The sequence below is a fragment of the Fukomys damarensis genome, unplaced genomic scaffold (genome assembly GCF_012274545.1).
Source record: "Fukomys damarensis isolate Sample0158 unplaced genomic scaffold, DMR_v1.0_HiC HiC_scaffold_10, whole genome shotgun sequence".
Lineage (NCBI taxonomy): Eukaryota > Metazoa > Chordata > Mammalia > Rodentia > Bathyergidae > Fukomys > Fukomys damarensis.
This window is the reverse complement of record NW_022900922.1, coordinates 10600784-10620782: the sequence shown is the minus strand read 5'-3', so window position 1 is coordinate 10620782 and position 19999 is coordinate 10600784. Positions and strand designations below refer to the sequence as shown.

Here is a 19999-nt window from a genome sequence, read left to right as displayed (position 1 = left end):
TCTTTTACTGTGACAAATGGTTCTTTTTTTTTTTTCTTCATTGAGTTTATTGGTACATTTTAGGTATACAGCACAGTTACATTCATCATTGGGATCTTGTACCTTTACATGACAGGTCTTGGTTCTCATTTTTTCCCCTTGTCCCTGCCCTCCCTTCACCTCCTCCTCCTCTCCCCATTTACAAACACTTTATTTCCATTGTTTCATTTTATTATATTTTTCCCTTATTACCTTTCCCCTATCCTTCCCACTTTCCCTATACCTTTAGCCCTTTTCTTCCCATTTCACAATGACAGTTATCTCACTAGGATCTTATGTACTATTATAGTTTATTCACACCAGAGAAACTATTCGGTATTTACACATGTGTGACTTATTTATTTCACTTAGGAGTATAGCCTCAAAATGTATCCATTTTTCGGTGAATGAATCTAATGTCTCATTCTTTATGGCTGAGTAGTATTCCATTTTATAGAAAAACACATCTTTTTTATCCAGACACCCTCTCCTCCCCATTTACAAACACTTTATTTCCATTGTTTCATTTTATTATATTTTTCCCTTATTACCTTTCCCCTATCCTTCCCACTTTCCCTATACCTTTAGCCCTTTTCTTCCCATTTCACAATGACAGTTATCTCACTAGGATCTTATGTACTATTATAGTTTATTCACACCAGAGAAACTATTCGGTATTTACACATGTGTGACTTATTTATTTCACTTAGGAGTATAGCCTCAAAATGTATCCATTTTTCGGTGAATGAATCTAATGTCTCATTCTTTATGGCTGAGTAGTATTCCATTTTATAGAAAAACACATCTTTTTTATCCAGTCTCCAACTGATGGGCAAAGAGGCTGTTTCCAAGTTTTAGCTATTACAAACTGTGCTGCTATAAACATGGGTGTGCATATATCACTCTGGTATGATTCTTTTAATTCTTCTGGAAAGATAACCAGCAGGGGAATAATAGCTAGGTCAAATGGGATTTCCAATCCTAGTTGTTTGAGGTATCTCCATATTGATTTCCATAGTGGTTGCACCAGTCTGCACTCCTACCAACAATGGAGAAGGGTTCTTTTCTCCCCACAACCCTGCCAACATTTGTTATTGAGTGATTTCTTTTTAGCAGCCATTCTTTGTGGGGTGAGGTGGAATCTCAATGTTGTTTTCATCTGCATCTCTTGAATGACCAGTGATGTGGAACATTTACAAATGGTTCTTGTATTGAAGTACGAAACACTCTCTGACCATCCGTATATCAAACTAAGGAGGTGTGCCTTTGGAAACTGGCAGAGTGGTCAGATTATTCTATTTCTATAGTGATTACATGATTTTTCTTAAAAAAAATCAACAGTTAATGTCCTTCATTTTTTCGTAGACAAGTTATCACCCTCCCAAATGGCCATGTACTTTATGTCTTTGTATATATGGGTACAAATATGTACATGTGTGTATATACATACATAAACTCTATATGTGACTATATATGTGTTTATATACCATGTATAGCCTTTATATAGTTTATATTACATTTGCCTCTGATTTCTGAAAAATGTTACTAAAATATTTTTAGGTTGCTTAGCTGAGCCCTAATTAGAATTGCACTGATAATTGGAATTATTCTCCTCCAATAAAGATAAGGAGAAGCTGGGCATGGTGACTTGCATCTGAATTCTCAGCAATCTGGGATGCTGAGGCAGGAGGATTAAAAGTTCTAGCTCAGCCTGAGACAATGAGACTCTGCCTCAAAATAAAAAATAAAAAAAGTCTGGAAACACAGCTCAGTGTGCAGGCCCTGACTTCAATCCCCAGTACCCCCCACATACACAAACACAAATTGGGAAAGTAGAATCTTTATTTCCTTCAAGCCTTTGCTCTGTTATCCTCTATGTACAGATACTCCTAGAGTTTCATTGTGGTTGTGTCTGATAACTCATAATTGAAACATACTGAGTGAAAATGCATCTGTTATACCTCTGCTGTAGAACATCATAGCTTAGCAGCATCCCACACTATAGTGTATGGGTTGTTTCCCCTTGGGATCATGTGGCTGATAGACATGTGACTCACTGCTGAGACACAGCATCAGGAGATAGTCTCATTTGTGTATTGCCAGCTCAGAAAAGGATCAAATCCAAAACTCAAAGCTTGATTTGTACAAAATATATATCATAGTTGCACTATCCTAAAGCTGAAAAAACATAATAGAGCTATGTGTGGCTTTAGCATTATTTTATGTTGGAGTTTAACCAAAATATTAATTACAGATTCTGGGCACCACCCTGAGAGAAGAGGAGAAAAATTTCATAGAACACTGACTCTTACCATCCTTTAGATTTAGAGACTATGATAGCAGAAACCGAGTACCTGGCTATCACATCTGCATAGAATAGTCTCGACTCTCATCCTGTAATGCTATTTAAGGGCTCACCTTCTACCTGGAAATCTGTGGATGGCAGCCAGTGGACCTGCCTCCTCTTTACTTGCACAAGTGCCTACATCTCTAAAGGCTTAAGGAGAGACAGGAAAATAATTCCTGGTTCCCCTCCCCCATATTTATGGTGCTCACGGTGATGTGAAAACAGCTCCCTCGTTCCAGTTACATTTTATTACTGCACCTAGAAATGTGCAGGCGGTTTTGCTTAGACGTGCTTGTTGCTCCTTCATGCTTAGGATAACATTAATAGCATTTGTATACTCTGGGTATTATTTTTACCTTTGCTCCAAAGTAATATGTTTTGGTTATATATTATTTAACAAAAAATTGTGTTAATTGTCCATGTGGCTGGCTCATCTGTTTCTGCAGAAAATGCTTGATTACCTCAAGGAGAAGAAGGATGTGGGTTTCTTCCAGAGCCTGGCTGGCCTGATGCAGTCCTGCAGGTAAGGCCCTGCTGTGCCTTCTGTAGATTTCAAAGGATTTGCTCAACACTGTGGACAATTTTTTTTTCCATTAAGTTTATTGGTGCATTTAAAGCAAACAATGCAGTTACATTTATTACTGGGATCCTGTACCTTCACATGATGTGTCTTGGTTCTTGTTTTTTCCCCATCTCCCTGCCCTCCCTTCACCCCCTTCACCCTTCCGTATTTACTAAGACTTTGTTTCCATTTTTTCATTTTTTCCCACACTTTTACTTCTCCCTTATTTCCTTTCCCCTCCCCTTCCCACTTCCCCTTTAGTCTTTTTCTTCCTATTTTACCCTCCCAGTTGTACCATTTGAACCTTATCTACACCTTTAGTTTCTCAAACCAGAGAAACGATTTGGTATTTACTCAAGTGTGTCCTATTTATTTCACTTAAGAGTATGGCCTCAATGTGCATCCATTCAGCTATAAATGTTTCTATTTTCTCATTCTTTATGGCTGAATAGTACTCCTTTTTATAGAAAAATCACATCTTCTTTATACAAAGATTTTTGATCGTGAAAAACACTTTAAAATGGGACAATGGGCAATGTCTTGTTTCCTCTCTTGTTTTTAACATGTAGTGATACTCTGATTACCAATTTAGTGTTGTTAATATCCTGAAAATAGTTCTCCCTGTGGCTAAATCAGGACCTTGCAGAGTTAGGATATATATTCTGCATACATGAATTTAAAGAAGAACAAAAGAAAGTTCTATTGAGTTTTAGTTGGGACCTTGTAAGGCATTTCTCATTTTTTCTGAGAAGCAGTTGGTAACTACTAATTTGTGACCATCATTTTCATTTTTCAGTATTTAAAGTCACTCAGGTAGCATGCCACTAAGGAACATGATACAGACTTAGTGGAATAAGCTTTTTCAACTGCAGGAACAAGATTGCTATAATTATATTTCTGCCTATCTCTGACTTTGGTGTGTCTTCCCAAGCTAAAACGTGTGAACTTTGCATTTGACTTCGACGTGGATATTTTCAGTGTAGCCCCTGAGAAGAGGCTGATCTACTATAAGGAAACTGTTGCAGTCCGGAAACATGGGATTGGGCCATGGTTTTAATGTACGCCGACATGGTGCTCACATTTTCAGACACACGGTGTTTAGACGTTTGCTCTTCTGCACAAAGAAATCATCCTATTGATCCTATAAAACCTTATTTTTCCTCCTTGTTATTGCAGTGTCCTTGACCTAAATGCATTTGAGCGGCAGAACAAAGCTGAAGGACTTGGGATGGTGACAGAGGAAGGATCAGGTATTAATCACTTACGTTAAAAGGATCCCTGCAGCCTTCTTCCCTGAAAGAAGTGCATTGTTAGTTACCTTTTCAAGCAGGGCCATTCAAGTTTGTTTTAAAATTGATAAATTTAGGGCCACTTGAAAGTTCACAGCTGAACATTACCCAGGTCACACCCAAAAACTAATATTCTACTTTAGCCATTGGCTTTTTTTCTTTTTTTTGTCTCAGCCATACTTTCGTCATTCTTTTCCCTAGTTGGATTTTTAAAAAGAGTTAAAGGTCTAATAAGAGATGAAGTCCCCTTATTAGAGAAGTATATGTTAAATCATATGGCACAGGGCTGGGGATTTCGCTCAGTGGTTCTGCCGCCTTCCCCACAAGCTCAAGGTCCGGAGTTCGATGCCCGGTACCAAAAAAACAAAAAACAGGGATGACACATGGCACAAAAATGGACCAAAGTAAAGAGTGTTTGACTTTCTTTGGCTACTTTTGTAAAACTTCAGGCTCAGATTTTTCTCTTCTGAGGTAGTAACAACTCACCACTAGTCCTACCTCCTACCTTTCTAAACTCTGCTTCTCACTTACATATCTAATGTCTTTGCCTGTTCAGATTATTGGATGAAAAAAGTTAGAAAAGTTTTTTTTGTTTTTAAATAATTTGGATTGCTTTGTTTACATGTGTGCAAAAATAATGATTCATACCATCTTAGAATTTTCCTCTCTGTACACAGATGTGGGTATAAACTAGGAAGTTAAGCACATACTATATGAAAAGCAGAATTAATGTTCCTTATTCATTTTAGGGATATTTATTAGGAAAAAATTATCTTCAATATTTTTTGTTGTAATTAGTTTTACTCTCATGTCTGATTTTTTTAAAACTAGTTTTAGTGAGGCCCATTTGTTCATTTATTTTGTTTCGTCTGATTTGGACTTGTCATTTTGTCAGTCAGTAAAATAGTTTTGGAACATTAGGTGCTTTATTAGACTGAACTTATTTCAAAAAATAAATTTTCTCTTTTTTAATCTTTGCTGGCTCTTCTGAAAATTTTTAGAATTGAGTAATCTTTTTATCTGTGTATTGTTATTTTCACAAATAGAAAAAAGAACTGCTTATTCCTTATTGTATTTTAAAATGTATCACTTATATGTGCTGTAACCTATACGTGACTCCTGTATGACTTTATTTTTTGGGTGACATTTGAATACATAGGTACAGTCATCAAATACAGTTCATATGCTTCCTTAAGCAAGTGAACTAAGTCCAAGAAAAATCACCAGTACCACTCTGAACTCTCTTAGGTTATCTTGCCTAAAGTAAGGCTCCGTCTGGAGAGCCCATGACCACTACAGACCTTAGGACAAGTCAACTCGTTGGCTTTTCCCTTTCTGGAATCCAGGACTTTTCTAGCTGTAAAATGCCTAAGACTGAATGAATTCTGTGTCTAGAATCTGACTTCCCTGTCTTAGAACTAGAAATCTGTTTCATTTTTCCCTATACTTATTACCTAATGTTCCAAGCGTCTGAACAAATTCCCAGTACTAGTTCTCAAACATTGTTACTATCAGTTTCCTCAAAGAAATAATAGCCAACCTTTTAGCCTTTGTTGGCCCAGATATCCATTGGGATAATGATTTTTTGACTCACAAATCGGAAACAATGTTTTGAAGAAGGACCATTTTAATGTGAAAATTATTTACGTCTCTCGATAGGATGTTGTTACTTTAATTTGTGTATTCTCTTTTGATACACATAAAAATAATTACCCAAAATGCTTGACACATTTTGTATTTTATTTCCTTACAAACAGAAAAGCGAAAGCAAAATCTCAACTTCTTTCTTTTTCCCGTTTCCTTTTCTTTCGACTACCTTAAATGTACTGTCCTTTCTCAGTCATCACTCATGAGCGCGGTAATTATTAAAAGTGAACTGCCTTTTGTTTATTTGCTCTTTTTTGTGGTTAGCTTTGTGTATAGACTCTGTAGTGATAGTTTTTGTGCTTTGTTTTTCCTTTTGTCGTCTGTTTTAATAAGTAGATCATTTAATTTTTATCATTATGCATCCTGTGTTTTTACATTTACATAGCTAGCTTTTCCCTGCTCTTTTGCTTTCTGTGAAGATGTACAGTTGTTAATATATTAGATACGAAGGGGCCACAGGTATTTAAATTACATTTGTGGATTATGTTGCTGTGTTTCTCTGATTTACAAAAGTTCCTGGTGGTCCCAGCATTTGCAGTTGCTGTGTGAATGAAGAGAGCCTAGAATGTGTGTTTTGTCCACCTGTGGTGCATCTGTCTTTATGTGGCTTTATGGCTGTACTGAGGCGCATGGCAATCAGTGCCAGGCCAAAGTGACCCGTCCCCAGCTAAGTGTGCTCTTCTAGCTGCCTTCCACATATTGGTCTTCCTCTGTCTCTCCAAGGTTTTTCTCTATTCTTTTGAAAACATCGCACATCGACAATGCTTCAGCATAGAAGCTAATCTTCATTCTTGAGAGTAAATCCAAACAACCGGAAACAGTAGCCGCTCTGAACTCCTTAAATTAATATGGTAGCCAAAAATTTCATTCATGTTTCCAAGTCGCTTCTCCGACATGCACCAGGCAGTGATAGTAAAGAAGGGATGAGATTTTTTAATGGGGTCTAGTATGTCGAGACCTTCAAGATTAAATTGTGCTTTCTGAATGTAGGCACTGAGCTTAATCAGGAGACGCATTAGGAGAACAAGCAAAGTAACTCATTAGCTCTATTAATATTATACCATTTCTCACTTTGCTCTAAAAGCACCTGTGCTGACACTCTTTAGGCATGTTTTAAGATGTTTGGTTATGAGTTCATTCTTTTGCTTAAAATTCTATGAAAATTAAGAGAAGCTCATGTTCTCACAGGACAAAGAAAACTCATCATCTTCCTTGTAAGGCATGGAAAAGAATGAAGACCCTATATTTGTGACTAATACAGATACTTGCTTCACAGGCTTGATAGCATAGGTTTAGCATGGAGTCAATAATTTGGTAGATCTCAATCTCCGTCCCTACCCACTATCTTTATTAGGCTAAATCTCTTTCTCATGAGGATGATATGGCAACTGCATAGTCATAGAAAATGTATAAGCTTGAGTATAGGAAAATTTTCGATCACCACAACCATCCCATGAGTTGGCTGTAGCCTGGATTTTGTAGATAAGGAGATTGAGGTCACCTGGCTTGTCCTGTATCACACGGCTCAGTGGCAGGGCCAAGGTGGATACATGTACATATCCAGCCTCTCACTGTTTGGTTTGCTGAGTTCCTGATCCCAGTCACTTTTCCCGCATTTTTTCATATTCCTCGGGGCTTGGTTTTATGTCCAGCTTTGTGGATAGTACTTTTTGCCCTTTGATTGATTGTTCTTTGCACCCTTCCAGGATCCCAATCTGTTGCCGATTTTTGCACGTACTATTGAAGTTTCAAAATCACTTTTGAACTTTTTACGATTACAATGCTTTTCATAATCTGGTATTGAGATACCATTAGGAACTATATATTTGTGTTTCCTTAAGGCATGTGTATAAAAATTTCAGACAAATGATTTATATTCTTTTTTCTACTCCTGTTATTAGCATGTAAGTTCTGCCTGTGTCTCTGTCCCTCCTCAGTAAATTGTCCCCCTTTCAACAAAGGCCCGGACCTCCACTTGTTTAAAAAAAAAAGTTTCTTCAGCAAAGGTGTTTGTTGGATTTGTGTTGCGCTCAGTGTTGTCCTCTCTATATAGCTTATATTCGTGTAGGGCTTTTAAAAATGATACAGTGAAGTTCAGTGACCTATATGAATAGTTAAAATTTCATTCCACCCTTGGACTTTTAATTTGTTTTTATTAGAACCATTTAGTTAACCTCATTACCAGATCATTATGAACTTGAAAGTGCAACTTTTCCTTCTCTCACAATTCTTAGAATATAGATATTACATTTTCTTTTTGATCATTTAGTGGCAGTCCTAGATTCCATGGGCAAGATAAATTCTTAAAGTTGATCTGAATCCATAAATTGATCTGATTTTTAAAATCTTATCTAAAGCCTTAACTACAAGTCAACCTTCCCCAAATTTCCATCTATATCTGATGATGTGTTATGCCAAGGTTCTTATCGATATATGTATAGTGACTTCATCAAATCTACATGAAATTGAAACAAAGATTAAATTTTAATTCATCCTTAAATATTGGCCACCCTAACTTCTTGTTATAGCTTTTATTGCTATGTTATCGATTGGCTATCTTTCCCCCCAAATTTTTCAGAATACTTTCACAAGTGTAGTCTACTGTTATGTGTAAACTCTTTAAAGAATGTCTGTGATATTGGATACTGGCACCAAATAAGTTTTCTAAATAGCTTGACACAAATTTTAAACTTTAACACACTCATTGAACTCTGAGTAGCTAGTATGGGATGGATTATGTCCTTGGCATTGGCAGTGCCTTTGGAGCTTAGCGGTATGTAGATAGATTAGTAAACACCAAACTTGACAACAATGCTCTATGTGTGCAAGTTCTCTCACATGGAGCATTGTGCTCTTACACACATAGAACTACATGTGTGGGAGCATTTAACTGCCAGAAGTGTGCCTAGCACAGCATAGTAGTGGTAACTTTTGACCTGAATTAGGTGCACATCTCTCTGGTAGATAAGAAAAGCAAAGACTTTCTAATGGCAAGAAGAAGCAGGTGCAAAAGTTCAGGATAGAAAGCATGGCAGAGAACAGTCATTAACGTGGTGTAGTTGAAAGGAGATCAGACTAGAAGGTAGAAAGATAGTTGGTGAGAGGCCACAAGGGACTCTCTCTGTCCTGCCAAGAATTTTATACTTTTTCTCTGGGACCATGGCAAGTCCTTAAATAAGTAACATTCAAGTGATATTATGTATGGGTTAAACAATCCACCTGGAATTAATGTCCTAACCTCTGCTGTTGGAAGAATGTCTTTGATAGACTACACTAACATGAAAATGCATAGCTTTCTCATTTCTCTGTAATGCCCCTGCAATAAAGAAAACTTGAGTCCTACAACGAGAGTGACCAACACTATTGCCTCCATGGCAGTAGGGAAGCTGTGAGGAAGCCAGTTTCATAGCCTAAAGGCAAGAAAGTCACTTAGGATGCTGGTGATGCATGCAAGAGTGGAGGGTAGTGAGGACCAGAGAGTAATGGAAGCTGAGAGATGCACACTCCAGCTGTAAGAAAAGCAATCTGCAAGTCACTTTGGAAAGCAGAGGGACTTTTCCTCGATAGGTGCTTTAATTAATTTAAGTCATAGAAGACACTTTAATCATTTTGTACGTGGAACATGCCTAATTTATATCACATAGTGGTCATTTCATTTGTCTTGGGATCTGAAGTAGAAATGCATTGTTTACAGTGTGTCAGGTTGTTAATTATATTTATTTATTCATTTGTTTTTGTTTTTGTTTTTGAGACAAGGTCTTACTATATAGTTGAGACTGCCCTGGAACTCACTATGTAGCCCAGGCTGGTCTCAAACTCACAGCGATCCTCCTGCCTCAGCCTCCTGAGTGCTGGGATTATAGGCGTGTGCCACCATGCTCAGCTGTTAATTATATTTAAATAATTGCACCCTGGAATTTACAGGTTGCCTTACCAACAACCTCTTGAAACAGTACCTTTTAAAAATTTAGGTCATTTGACCTATGACTTCACAGCAAAGGAACTTTACACTTATTTCTTTTGTGCTTTGCAGATCTGTTTGAACTTATATGATACTACAGTTTATGAAGTAAGGAGGTCAGAACTTTATTAACTGCCAAAATGATGAAACCAAGGCTCAGAGAGTTGGACTGACTTCCTTATGTATATTTAATTTTTTTTCTTTCTAAAATTGCTATAAACAAGTATGAGTTTACAATTTAAAGAACATATAGAGCATATAATGATTTTGATCAAATATTTTATTGCTTATTGATACTAACTTTACAAAGTTTAGAACTATGGCCTACCAGATTTAGAAAGACCACATAATACGGAAATTATTTCCTTCCTGCCTTTCTCTCCCATTGGTCTGGAACTTCGGTAGGTTAGAGACTGTTCACTGCATAAGCTGCTGGCACCGAGGAGATGCAGTGAAAGCTTATTGACGTTCGCTAGAATCAACTCCTTTACCAGTGAAGAGCTGTATGTCATTAATTGAGTTACTTAATTTCCCCCTTGTGTCCTGTACCACAAAATGGGATTATATTTACCCAATTTGCAGGATTATTGTAAACCCCCAAAGCAGCGGTGATATATGCAGTACAATAGCTCATTGTAACCCCTGGATGCTTTGAGTCTGCTCTAAAAATTTTGTCTGTGTTAGTTGAATTGTGATATAATTAAAGAATTCAACCATTTAAATAGTGATTTTAAAACTACCCACCGGGCAACAAACTACCTGACTTTACATTATTTAAAAACATCTTTAGAGTTCTTTGGTTTTGCTGTTGCTCAAAATAGATAGTTTGTATCCTTTAAAGATCATTAGTCAGAATGATCTCTACAACAGTGGTACAATTTGAGTCATATTTAACAATAAATCATAGGGCATTCTTTGGCGTAGCCAGTGTTACGTTTTATGCACTCACCCTTTTATCTCTGCGTTATTAGAGATACTGACATGACAAGACCTCCCAATAAGGAAAACAGTAATTAGCCTTATAATCTTTATCTTATTTATTCACTTATTTATTTGGTAGCGGGGTGGGGGTGTCAAACTCAGGACCTTGCACTTGTGAGGCAGGCAGTGGCACCACTGAGCTAAATCCCGAGTGATCTTTATCATTTTTAAAAGTGCATACCAGGTAATATTATTTATGCCTTAAATTTTTATTAGTAAGTGTTGACAATTAATACCCAACAGTAATCATTAGAGATTGAACAAAGCTTTATCTGGAGAATAGGCTGAAAACTTCAAACTATGTTCATGAGTGTTTTCCGAATAATCCCTGTACACACACACCCAAATGTGTTGTTGAAATTAAGCAGATACTTGTATAATTTTCTCGTTAGACAAACCAGTTGTGAGTAGAATAGTGGCCTTTAAAAGTGTGTTAACTTTATTAGATCTCTAAACTGGGGCTTACTCTTTCGTAGTTAGCTTAAATAAGATCTACCAAGCACTATTTCCAAGTGGAAATTTATAATTCGTGCATGTTTTTTTTCATTAAAACTCAGGTGTTTTTCGGAAAATATAAACACAATCCAGTTAGATAGTTATATTTATAAGCTAGGCATTTTTTAGTGTTATTGTCACTGCCTCTAATATATTAGCCTTTTCACAATTTATACCACTGATTATGAAGAGCCAGTTGCAGGGTACACGTTATCCTCATTTATAGAAGAGAGAATCAAAGCTCAAAGAATGCATTCATCATAAGCTACAATATTGAAATAATTTCCCATTTTCCAGTATGAGATATCTCATGCAACTATTACAAATAATACTTTAAGAGTGTAAGAGCACTTTCAACTACACGATACTCCATTTCGTTATTTGTTATTAATCTTAGTTCCCATCTCCCAGTGGAATTTCTGTTGCATACATCACAAAGTAGACCGTTGCTCCTGTACCTTGTGCAGACATAAAGCCATCCTCCATCTCTGTTACTGGACCACTTCCTTGCAGCATGGGCAATGGCAGCATTTTAATCTGATGATAATGTGTTCGTTAAGCACTCGGCTCTCAGTTCACACCTGCTGTCCCCCGATGGTAAATGAAGGCTGGACTGAGCCCCTTCCCGACCTTCCCTCCTTATTGTTCTGCTGTGTGCAATGTGTCTATGAAAGTGAAGTTCCTTGTATGTTTCAATTTACATTCAAGATAATACTGTGTGTGCCCATAATAAATAAAACCTTGTGTTAAAAATCATTTTGTATCATGCAGAGCATTGTTAGGCACACGGGTAGACTGTATATTTCTCTCATTGTTAATTTTTCTGAATGCTTCTACAAAAGTTATTTCACATTGGATATAGGTAAACATTGGATATATATAAACATGATTCAATTTTCTGGAAAATACATTGTGGGTGAGCTCACAGGGAAAGAATCAATAATTCAGTATAATTAGGTAATTATATTTTGACTTAAATATCATTTTAACACAGTCTTCTGATTTTAATGGCTCATGAAAATGATACTGCCATCAATGAAGAGTTTAATCTGCTTATCAGCCTAAACTTTTCTCCATTTCTTTCTTATCCTGTCATGAATTTAACCACTGAGGAATGGACTTATCAGCCATGTACAGAGATGCAAAACAATTGTACCTTTTACCCTTGAACTTGCCACTGTGTCTGATTTGTATACTTGGTGATGGTAGCCTGGTCACCAAATAGCGTATCTTGTGGGCTAACAGGGAAATGAGTACAGTGATTTTATGTACTTTTTTTAATGTTTATATTAGTTATCAAAATGGTTTTGCTTCCTAACCCTACCATTATATGAAGCCTCTCACTTTGAAAGTCACAGACTGCGGACTGGTAAGTCCATCAGCTCTCTGTCATTATGATCATCCATCATTTTAGTTAAAGTAAACACATGACCATTCCATAGTTTTCTTTCTTAGCCCAAAGTATTATCAGTCTGTGAAAAGTTATTTTTTGTAAAAAAAAAACAAAACAAAACATATGCGTATTCATTCTATGGCTAACTGGCATTGTTTTGGTTATTTTGCTTTCTAAACACATTTAAATTCCAGAGCAGACACTCATAACATTGAAGTTTTGTTTTCACTGACACTTTTCCAAAAAATCAACTTTCATTTGTGTCGTGCTGTTTTGTGTTTGTTTCTTTCCTTGTGTTTTTGCTTTCAAAGTCAATTGTGGTCAAATTGCAGTGAAATTGGAATGTAGGTGAATCACTCAATCCCTTTGCTGATACTTCATCTGTGCCCCTCAAATATTTTTAGCTTTTGACAAGCAGGGCGGCTTTCCTGACAATAGACTATCCTTCTTTTAACTTTTTTTTTTTTTTTTTTTAAGTTTAGCTGTCACAGCAAAGCCATCAAAGTTTTTCTTTTGGTTTGTTATTTTAGAAGAAAGTCTGCCTGGTAGCTCCCCCTCCTCTGTAAATATTCCAGAAGTCTTGTTGTTATCTTAGACTTCTGAGTTCTTTACTTTTTTTTTAGCCAGCAGACAAGCTGATGAATAGTGAATTAATAAACATTTCCTAGGGCCCTACCATTTCATGAGAATCCTTTAATTATTGTTTCATAAAGGCACCCGTTGGCGCTCTTTTATGGATGCATTAAAGGATTTGTATTGATTCGTTTGGTCATCCCCTGGGAAGAAAGCAAGTTTAACATTTATAAGAGATGCACAGATTATTTCCATACACATCTTTCCCAAAACAAGAAAAAAGGGAAGACAGAACAGTTTAAACCTCCAGGTCATTTGTAAAATGTTGCCATACCCATGCTGCTACTTTTAACAGAGAGAAAGCTGAGTTTTACGATTCAAATGTTCTTTTCTTACAAAGAAAAAGTACATCGATCTGCCAAGCGCATGCTCTCAGGAGCTTCAGATAGAAAAGCGGTTATGACTTGTGACTGCTCTGGGTGCAGAACGATGCTAGCGGCTCCGTGGGCCTGCAGGGGATGGAGGCAGGGATAAATGGGCGGGGCCTAACTGGTGGTCGTGTTCACCCCTCTGTGCTTCCCGCAGGAGAGAAGGTTTTGCAGGATGATGAGTTCACCTGTGACCTCTTCCGGTTCCTGCAGCTGCTCTGTGAGGGTCACAACTCAGGTTCGTGAGCCCGACCCCGGATGATGGTACCAAGGAATGAATGTTTGCAGCCAGTGACAGCGAGCGCCTCTCAGTGCCAGTGATGCTTTAGTTCTTGCGTCAGGAAATAGTCCTTTAACGGTATTTTGTGTACGGTGGGCACCAACCCATTTTACACGTGATTTTGCTGCTTCCGGAGTTTTTGCATAGCTGCTTCATTTGGTTCTTACCAGTTCTTATGTTAGAGAAGACGGGTGAGAAATGGAAAAGACACACAGATATTTAGAGTAGTGTTGAAGTTTCTGTCTTTCGTAACTTTCTCGTTACCTCGGGAGTACACTTCATTGTATTATTTAATGTGCTTCCATTCACTGTTTATACATCTGGCTGCTCTGGCTCTCTGCAAGGCTTGTAGAGCCCTAGAACCAGGAATAAAGAAATAATAAGCAGCACACAACCCCACATCATAATCTTCTTTACTTGGGAGCATGAGACAGAAAGATCCCAAGTTTGAGACCAGTCTGGGTAACGTAGTGAGAGCCTGTTAACAAACTAAGAAGGGCTGGGGTTGTAGTAGCACAGCATTCCTTCAGTTCAGTCTCCAGCTCTAAAACAGAAAACAAACACCAAACATTAGTATCCTGTGAATACCTGTGTGTGCTTTAGGGGGTATATCATTCACTTTTCACCATTGAAAATGTCAGCTGTTTCATATTAAAACTATCAAGGTAAAACTTTGTCCCTAGCTACAGTGATTTTGTGGTCAGACATCATCACACATTTTCAGAATTATTCAAGTCAACTTATATCAGATTTTTGAGTGAGCCTTAAGAACATCTTACTGTCTTTCGTAGATTTTCAAAATTATCTGAGAACTCAGACTGGCAATAACATGACGGTCAATATCATCATCTCTACTGTGGACTACCTGCTGAGAGTGCAGGTGAGTTGGCTTGTGTGTCCTCACAAACCCCAGGGGGGGCAGTTGAGACAGTGTGGCAGTGTCATTCAACTGACACCTTGCTTTAATGTGTTTGTGTTTATGACTTGGTATAATTTTTGAGATATTTTGTCTTTATTCACAGTCTGTCCAGTCATCTTGGGGCAAGACTCCTGTTACTGTCTGTGCCTCTAATCCTGGTTGCTACTTTTGCTCTTTTATTTGTTCCTATGCGTAGGGTTTTTTTCAGTTTTTGTTTTTTCTGTTAGGTCATGTTTGCAGTATATGATAATTATATTCTTTGTGAAGTCGGTGCATGTATGTACCGTGTCTCAATTCTGTTTTCATCTCCTTCCCCCTTCTTCCTCCTTCCCTCCATCTCTTTTTCTTTTATTCATTAGGTTTATTGGTACGTTTTTGGTGTACAGTATGATCACATTCATCACTGGGAGTTTGTACCTTTACATGATGCATCTTGGTTCTTATTGTTTTCCCCATTCCCTTGCCCTCCCGATTCAACTCCTCCACCTCTTGCTATTTACAAAGTCTTTGTATCCCTTTTATCTTGTTCTCGTGTTTTTCTTTCCCTTTTTTCCTTTACTCTACCCCTCACGATCCCCCTTCCCCTTCTTCTTTGGACCTTTTCTTCCTATTTCACACTATCTGTTACCCATCCATCTCTTGATCCATTTCCTATTCGAAGAAAACATCCATCTCCCTACTTCTTTTATTTTGCATGTTACTTAAAAACCAAGTGCATCAGATTTATTTCACTTAACATTATGGTTTTAAGATTTTTTTCTCCTCTATTTTTAAACTTGATGGTATTTTAGATTTATTTTTGTTTTTATAGCACTTTTAGATTGTGTTCCTCCTTCCATAGTTGATAAATAAATTGGGGGAAATATTGGAAATATTCTGATATGCATTGGTTTCATAGTCACCTCAACACCTCATTAGTTAAAAAATATCTCTTGTGTTAGCTAAACAGAATCTGGATTGATAGGCCTCTTAAATGATGAGATCCCCATACAAATTTTATTTCTCTTGTTTTACTTATAAAAGAGGCCAGGTACAATTTTTTAATTACAAATACTACACATTCAGTCTTTCATTTTTCCCCCTTAATCTTTGAGAATATAAAGGCACTAATTTAAAAAAGAGGTTTAAAGGGCCGAGGATTTAGCTCAGTGGCACCACGCCTGCCTCACAAGCACAAAGTCATGAGTTCAGTCCCCATACCGAACAAAAACAAAGGCTTAAGAGCTTAACAGAGGGGAAAGTTTACTTTTAAGAAAATCCTTCAAGCAGTGTTGCTGAGAACATATATGTGATTTTAGAAATAATATCTGAAAATTCAGTTCTTCATATTCAGCTAAATTGTGTTATTCATTTAACCAGTGAAGATCACTTCAAACTGTAAGCGAATGTTGAAAGTAGTCTGTTTGCAAAGACTGATCGCATTTAGGTGTTCACTCACAGTTGTTAGTGTTTATACGCTGTCCAACCCCTGTCTGCAGGAGCAACTGTAAAGTCAGGGAATATCCTGGCTGAAATGTTGCTGACTTTATTAGAGAAAAACAAGGGTGGATGTCTGTAACCAAAAACGTGCTGTCCCATGATGTCTAATTTTTAAGCTCACATTCTAAACATCTAGCTGTGCATCGGAGAAATATACATTAGTCTTGATGAATCTTTATGTTTGTGAAGTCAAAGTCATCTAGAGACAAAGTACATTTTAAAGCTTAATTCTCTGCTGCTTGTCTTCTTTCAAGTTCTTTCAAGTTATACCTGTGAAGGAGGTTTCTGTATTGTATGTTTAGGAAAATTGTTAACAAGTGGTATTTATTTCACAGATGATTTTGTTCATTATCATGTCTCTTATTTAAAATACTTTTCTTTCTAGAGTCCACGACTGGGCAGATGAGTGATAACTTTATGCTACTGTCATCTCCCTTTTTTTTTTTTTTCCAGGAATCAATTAGTGATTTCTATTGGTACTACTCTGGGAAAGATGTTATTGATGAACAAGGACAGCGGAACTTCTCCAAAGCTATCCAAGTAGCAAAACAAGTCTTTAACACTCTTACGGAGTATATTCAGGTAAACATTTAAACATTTCAGCTATTTGAAGAGGGGAAAATAAGCAAGAGTCAACTGGTTAGCATTGACTTCCATGGAAAATGCAGGATGCCTAAAGTTTTTTGCCACGTCTTCTATTGACTTGTTATTGTCTCTTCATCGATGTTATCAATTAAAATATTAGAATGAAGTCTGTACTGACAGGAAGTGAATTGCCTCCGTTAAGCAGCTTGAGATCTAATTAATTCCTCAGAGACACGAAACGTTCAGTAAATACTGTATCATGGAAGAAAATGGGAGGAGAAAGGGACAAGGAAAGGTGGGGGCAAACTGTTAAAATTAGCTTGTGTCGCATTCTCATAACAGTATGTTCATCAGCTTTCTGTGGATGTGACGAAATACTTGGGGAAAATAACTCAGAGCGGGAATGACTTATTTTGGCTCATAGTTTCAGAGGTTTCGTGGTTAGCTGGCTCCACTGTTTCTGGGTCTGAGGTGAGGCAGAAACACGGTCATGGCGGCAGGACATGGTGGAAGGCGTGGTGGAGTAAAAGTGATTACAGCCCTCTAAGGCAGGCCCCCAGGGTCTCCTTCCTCCAAGATGGCCCCACTTCCTGACAGCCCAATCAGCTAGGAATCCATCGGTAATTTCATCTGTTGCTAAGGGTAGTGCCCTCACGATTCACTCTCTTCTCAAAATCTCATTAGTTGGCCTTTGAGAGCCATTTTAGACCCAAACCATAATAAGCATTTTATATAAGGAGGACATCTTATAGAAACTTAGTAGAGAATATTTGAAAACTATATTTGTGTATGTGTGTTAAAGATAAAATTTCAAATACCATGGAGAATATATCTTATTTTACATTGATTATTTATTTTATCTTCTCCTTAAGGTAAATTTCTAATGTTAATCTCAGATTCTCTAAAATGTTTTATATAATTATTTCTTCCTAACCCAAAAAACTTGGCTGTTTCTTAGCTTCAAATGTGTCATCTTTCTTGTCTATCTTTTGTTTTTATGACACGGAGTCAGTCAGTCACCTTTGGTGTTTGATGTGCCTAGTGATAAGATAAAAGAGCAGGGAAAAATTTACAGTTTGCTTTGTTCAACTAGACATCATCTTGTAAGTGTTAGAAAGACTAAGTGGGAAAAAAAAGCAGATTGTATCCCAAGAGACTCACATAGTGACAGCTGTTTGTGTACGTGAAGTGGACACCACAGTGACGTGCATGAGAATGACAGGGGTTAGCCTCCCTCTCTTTTCACGTTTCATCCAAGAACTTGGAAGGATCTTGTTCCCTGGGTGGGGAAGAACATCTTTATGTTAGCTTTTCAAGATGGAATAGTCATACTTGATGACTCTAATAAGTTTTCCTTAAAATCAAAAAGAAGTGATTTCATCCCGTTTAGATTCACGTGTCTCCTCTGCCTGGCTTCCGTTATTGCATTAGGATTCTAATCTGTAACTAGGAAAATGTCAGTACAGCATTCATGTGTGCTGTCTGGATTACATGAGTCTGACCGATGTCACTGTTTTTGTAAAGTTAGTGAAGTGGTTTCTGGGTTACAAAGGAAGCAAGAATAATTTTTCAGCCAGAGGTGAACAGCTCTTAGCTCCTAAAGCGTGAAATTCCTGAAGTCATCTAAAGCTGGTGGCATCCCCGGAACTGTCATGCTCTTTAGTAGGTGAATGTGTCACTGGAAAAGTGGTTTCTAAGTGGCTGAAGATAACTGGTAAGGTGACGTGGCTAACCGTGCTTCCTTCACTGTAACTCCCGTTATTTCCTATGGAGGAGACGTTCCTATAACTTAATCTCTGGTGAAATAGTTCGTGTATCAGAAAAGCCAGAAAGATATAATTCAGAGGGATTCTATTTAAGACTCTCCCATCTTTCTCTAATCTTGACATTTGTCAAAACTAAGAAATTAACGTTGACACAATCATATTAACTAAATCGCAGGCTTTATTTGATTTTGCTGGTTTCTCACCAGTGTCCTTTTACTATTCCAGGATCTAATCCAGGTTACCACATCACATTTAGAAATATATTTAAGAAAGCTTACCTCAGTATCGTATTTCCTGATGAATACTGGTACTATAAATAAAAGCTTATCAGAGCTTCCTGCTTGTTTTGAACTGCCTTTTAGACTGTAGCATTGTGCATTGCTTTCTTAATCAAATGTTTGCTAACTGTAGAAAATCCAAGGGAATGATCTGAAAGCATTACAATAAAGGGAATGATCTATAAAATTGCAATCCTGGTCTTAATAAAAGAAAAAAAATAAAAAGAATTGCTTGAATCTTATCACGTTTGCTAGAGTAAGGCCATGAAGTAATTAAAGAGAAAGTTTTATGTGTCCTTACCACAGGTCCCTCTAAAAGCGAGACCTCTCTGCCTTCAAGCACTTCACAGAGGTTTTCTATGCTGCAGGCGCTGTTTACGAGGGCCCTGTCCTTTTCAGATTGATTAACAGCTCCCAGAAGCCAAGGACCCAAAGGTTAAACAAATCTGAGAAAGTGCATTCAGTGTGTTTTAGGTTTAAAAGATGTCAAAAATCAAATCCAGCGGTTTCATTTAATGCCTTAAATTGGCTTTACTTTCAATTCTACAATTGGGCAACGCTTAATTCTATAAAATAGGATAAATATTTCTAGAGCAGAACAGAGAAAAAAGTTGGTTTTCTGGAGAAGGTTTGAAGGCATAAACAGGGATCAAGAAGCAGAGAGGTCATTGAAGGTTAGTTTCCTTATTAAGACAGGGCCAGGAGACAGAATAGAAAAAGAACAGCTGATTGGTTAACATCAGGTCACATCAGATTACCTTTCCTTGTAAAGATTAAAGCAGAGGGAAATCCATTATGTTACCAGTTGAAACAGACCTACTTGGGAAATTTGGCTGTTGTCTCTCTCCTGATTTCTCAGTAGGTCAGAGAAATCTGCTTACTTTCAGTTTGGTGACATGTCACCTTGTGTACGACCACAGTTTTATTTTTAGCCTGGTCTGTGCAGGAGACTAGTCCAGAAGAGTGGTCTCTTGTCTTTTTTTTTTTTTTTTTTTTTT

General features: G+C 37.3%; 1 protein-coding gene across 1 annotated transcript in view; it reads left to right on the top strand.

Moving 5' to 3' along the window:
- Ryr2 (ryanodine receptor 2) overlaps positions 1-19999 on the top strand; it is a 409294-nt gene that overhangs the window by 339621 nt on the left and 49674 nt on the right. The window contains exons 84-89 of the mRNA XM_033761774.1: positions 2812-2888; positions 4104-4177; positions 12637-12669; positions 13852-13932; positions 14766-14854; positions 16826-16954. Of these exons, the coding sequence (XP_033617665.1) occupies positions 2812-2888; positions 4104-4177; positions 12637-12669; positions 13852-13932; positions 14766-14854; positions 16826-16954 (483 nt within the window). The remainder of the gene's footprint in view (positions 1-2811; positions 2889-4103; positions 4178-12636; positions 12670-13851; positions 13933-14765; positions 14855-16825; positions 16955-19999) is intronic.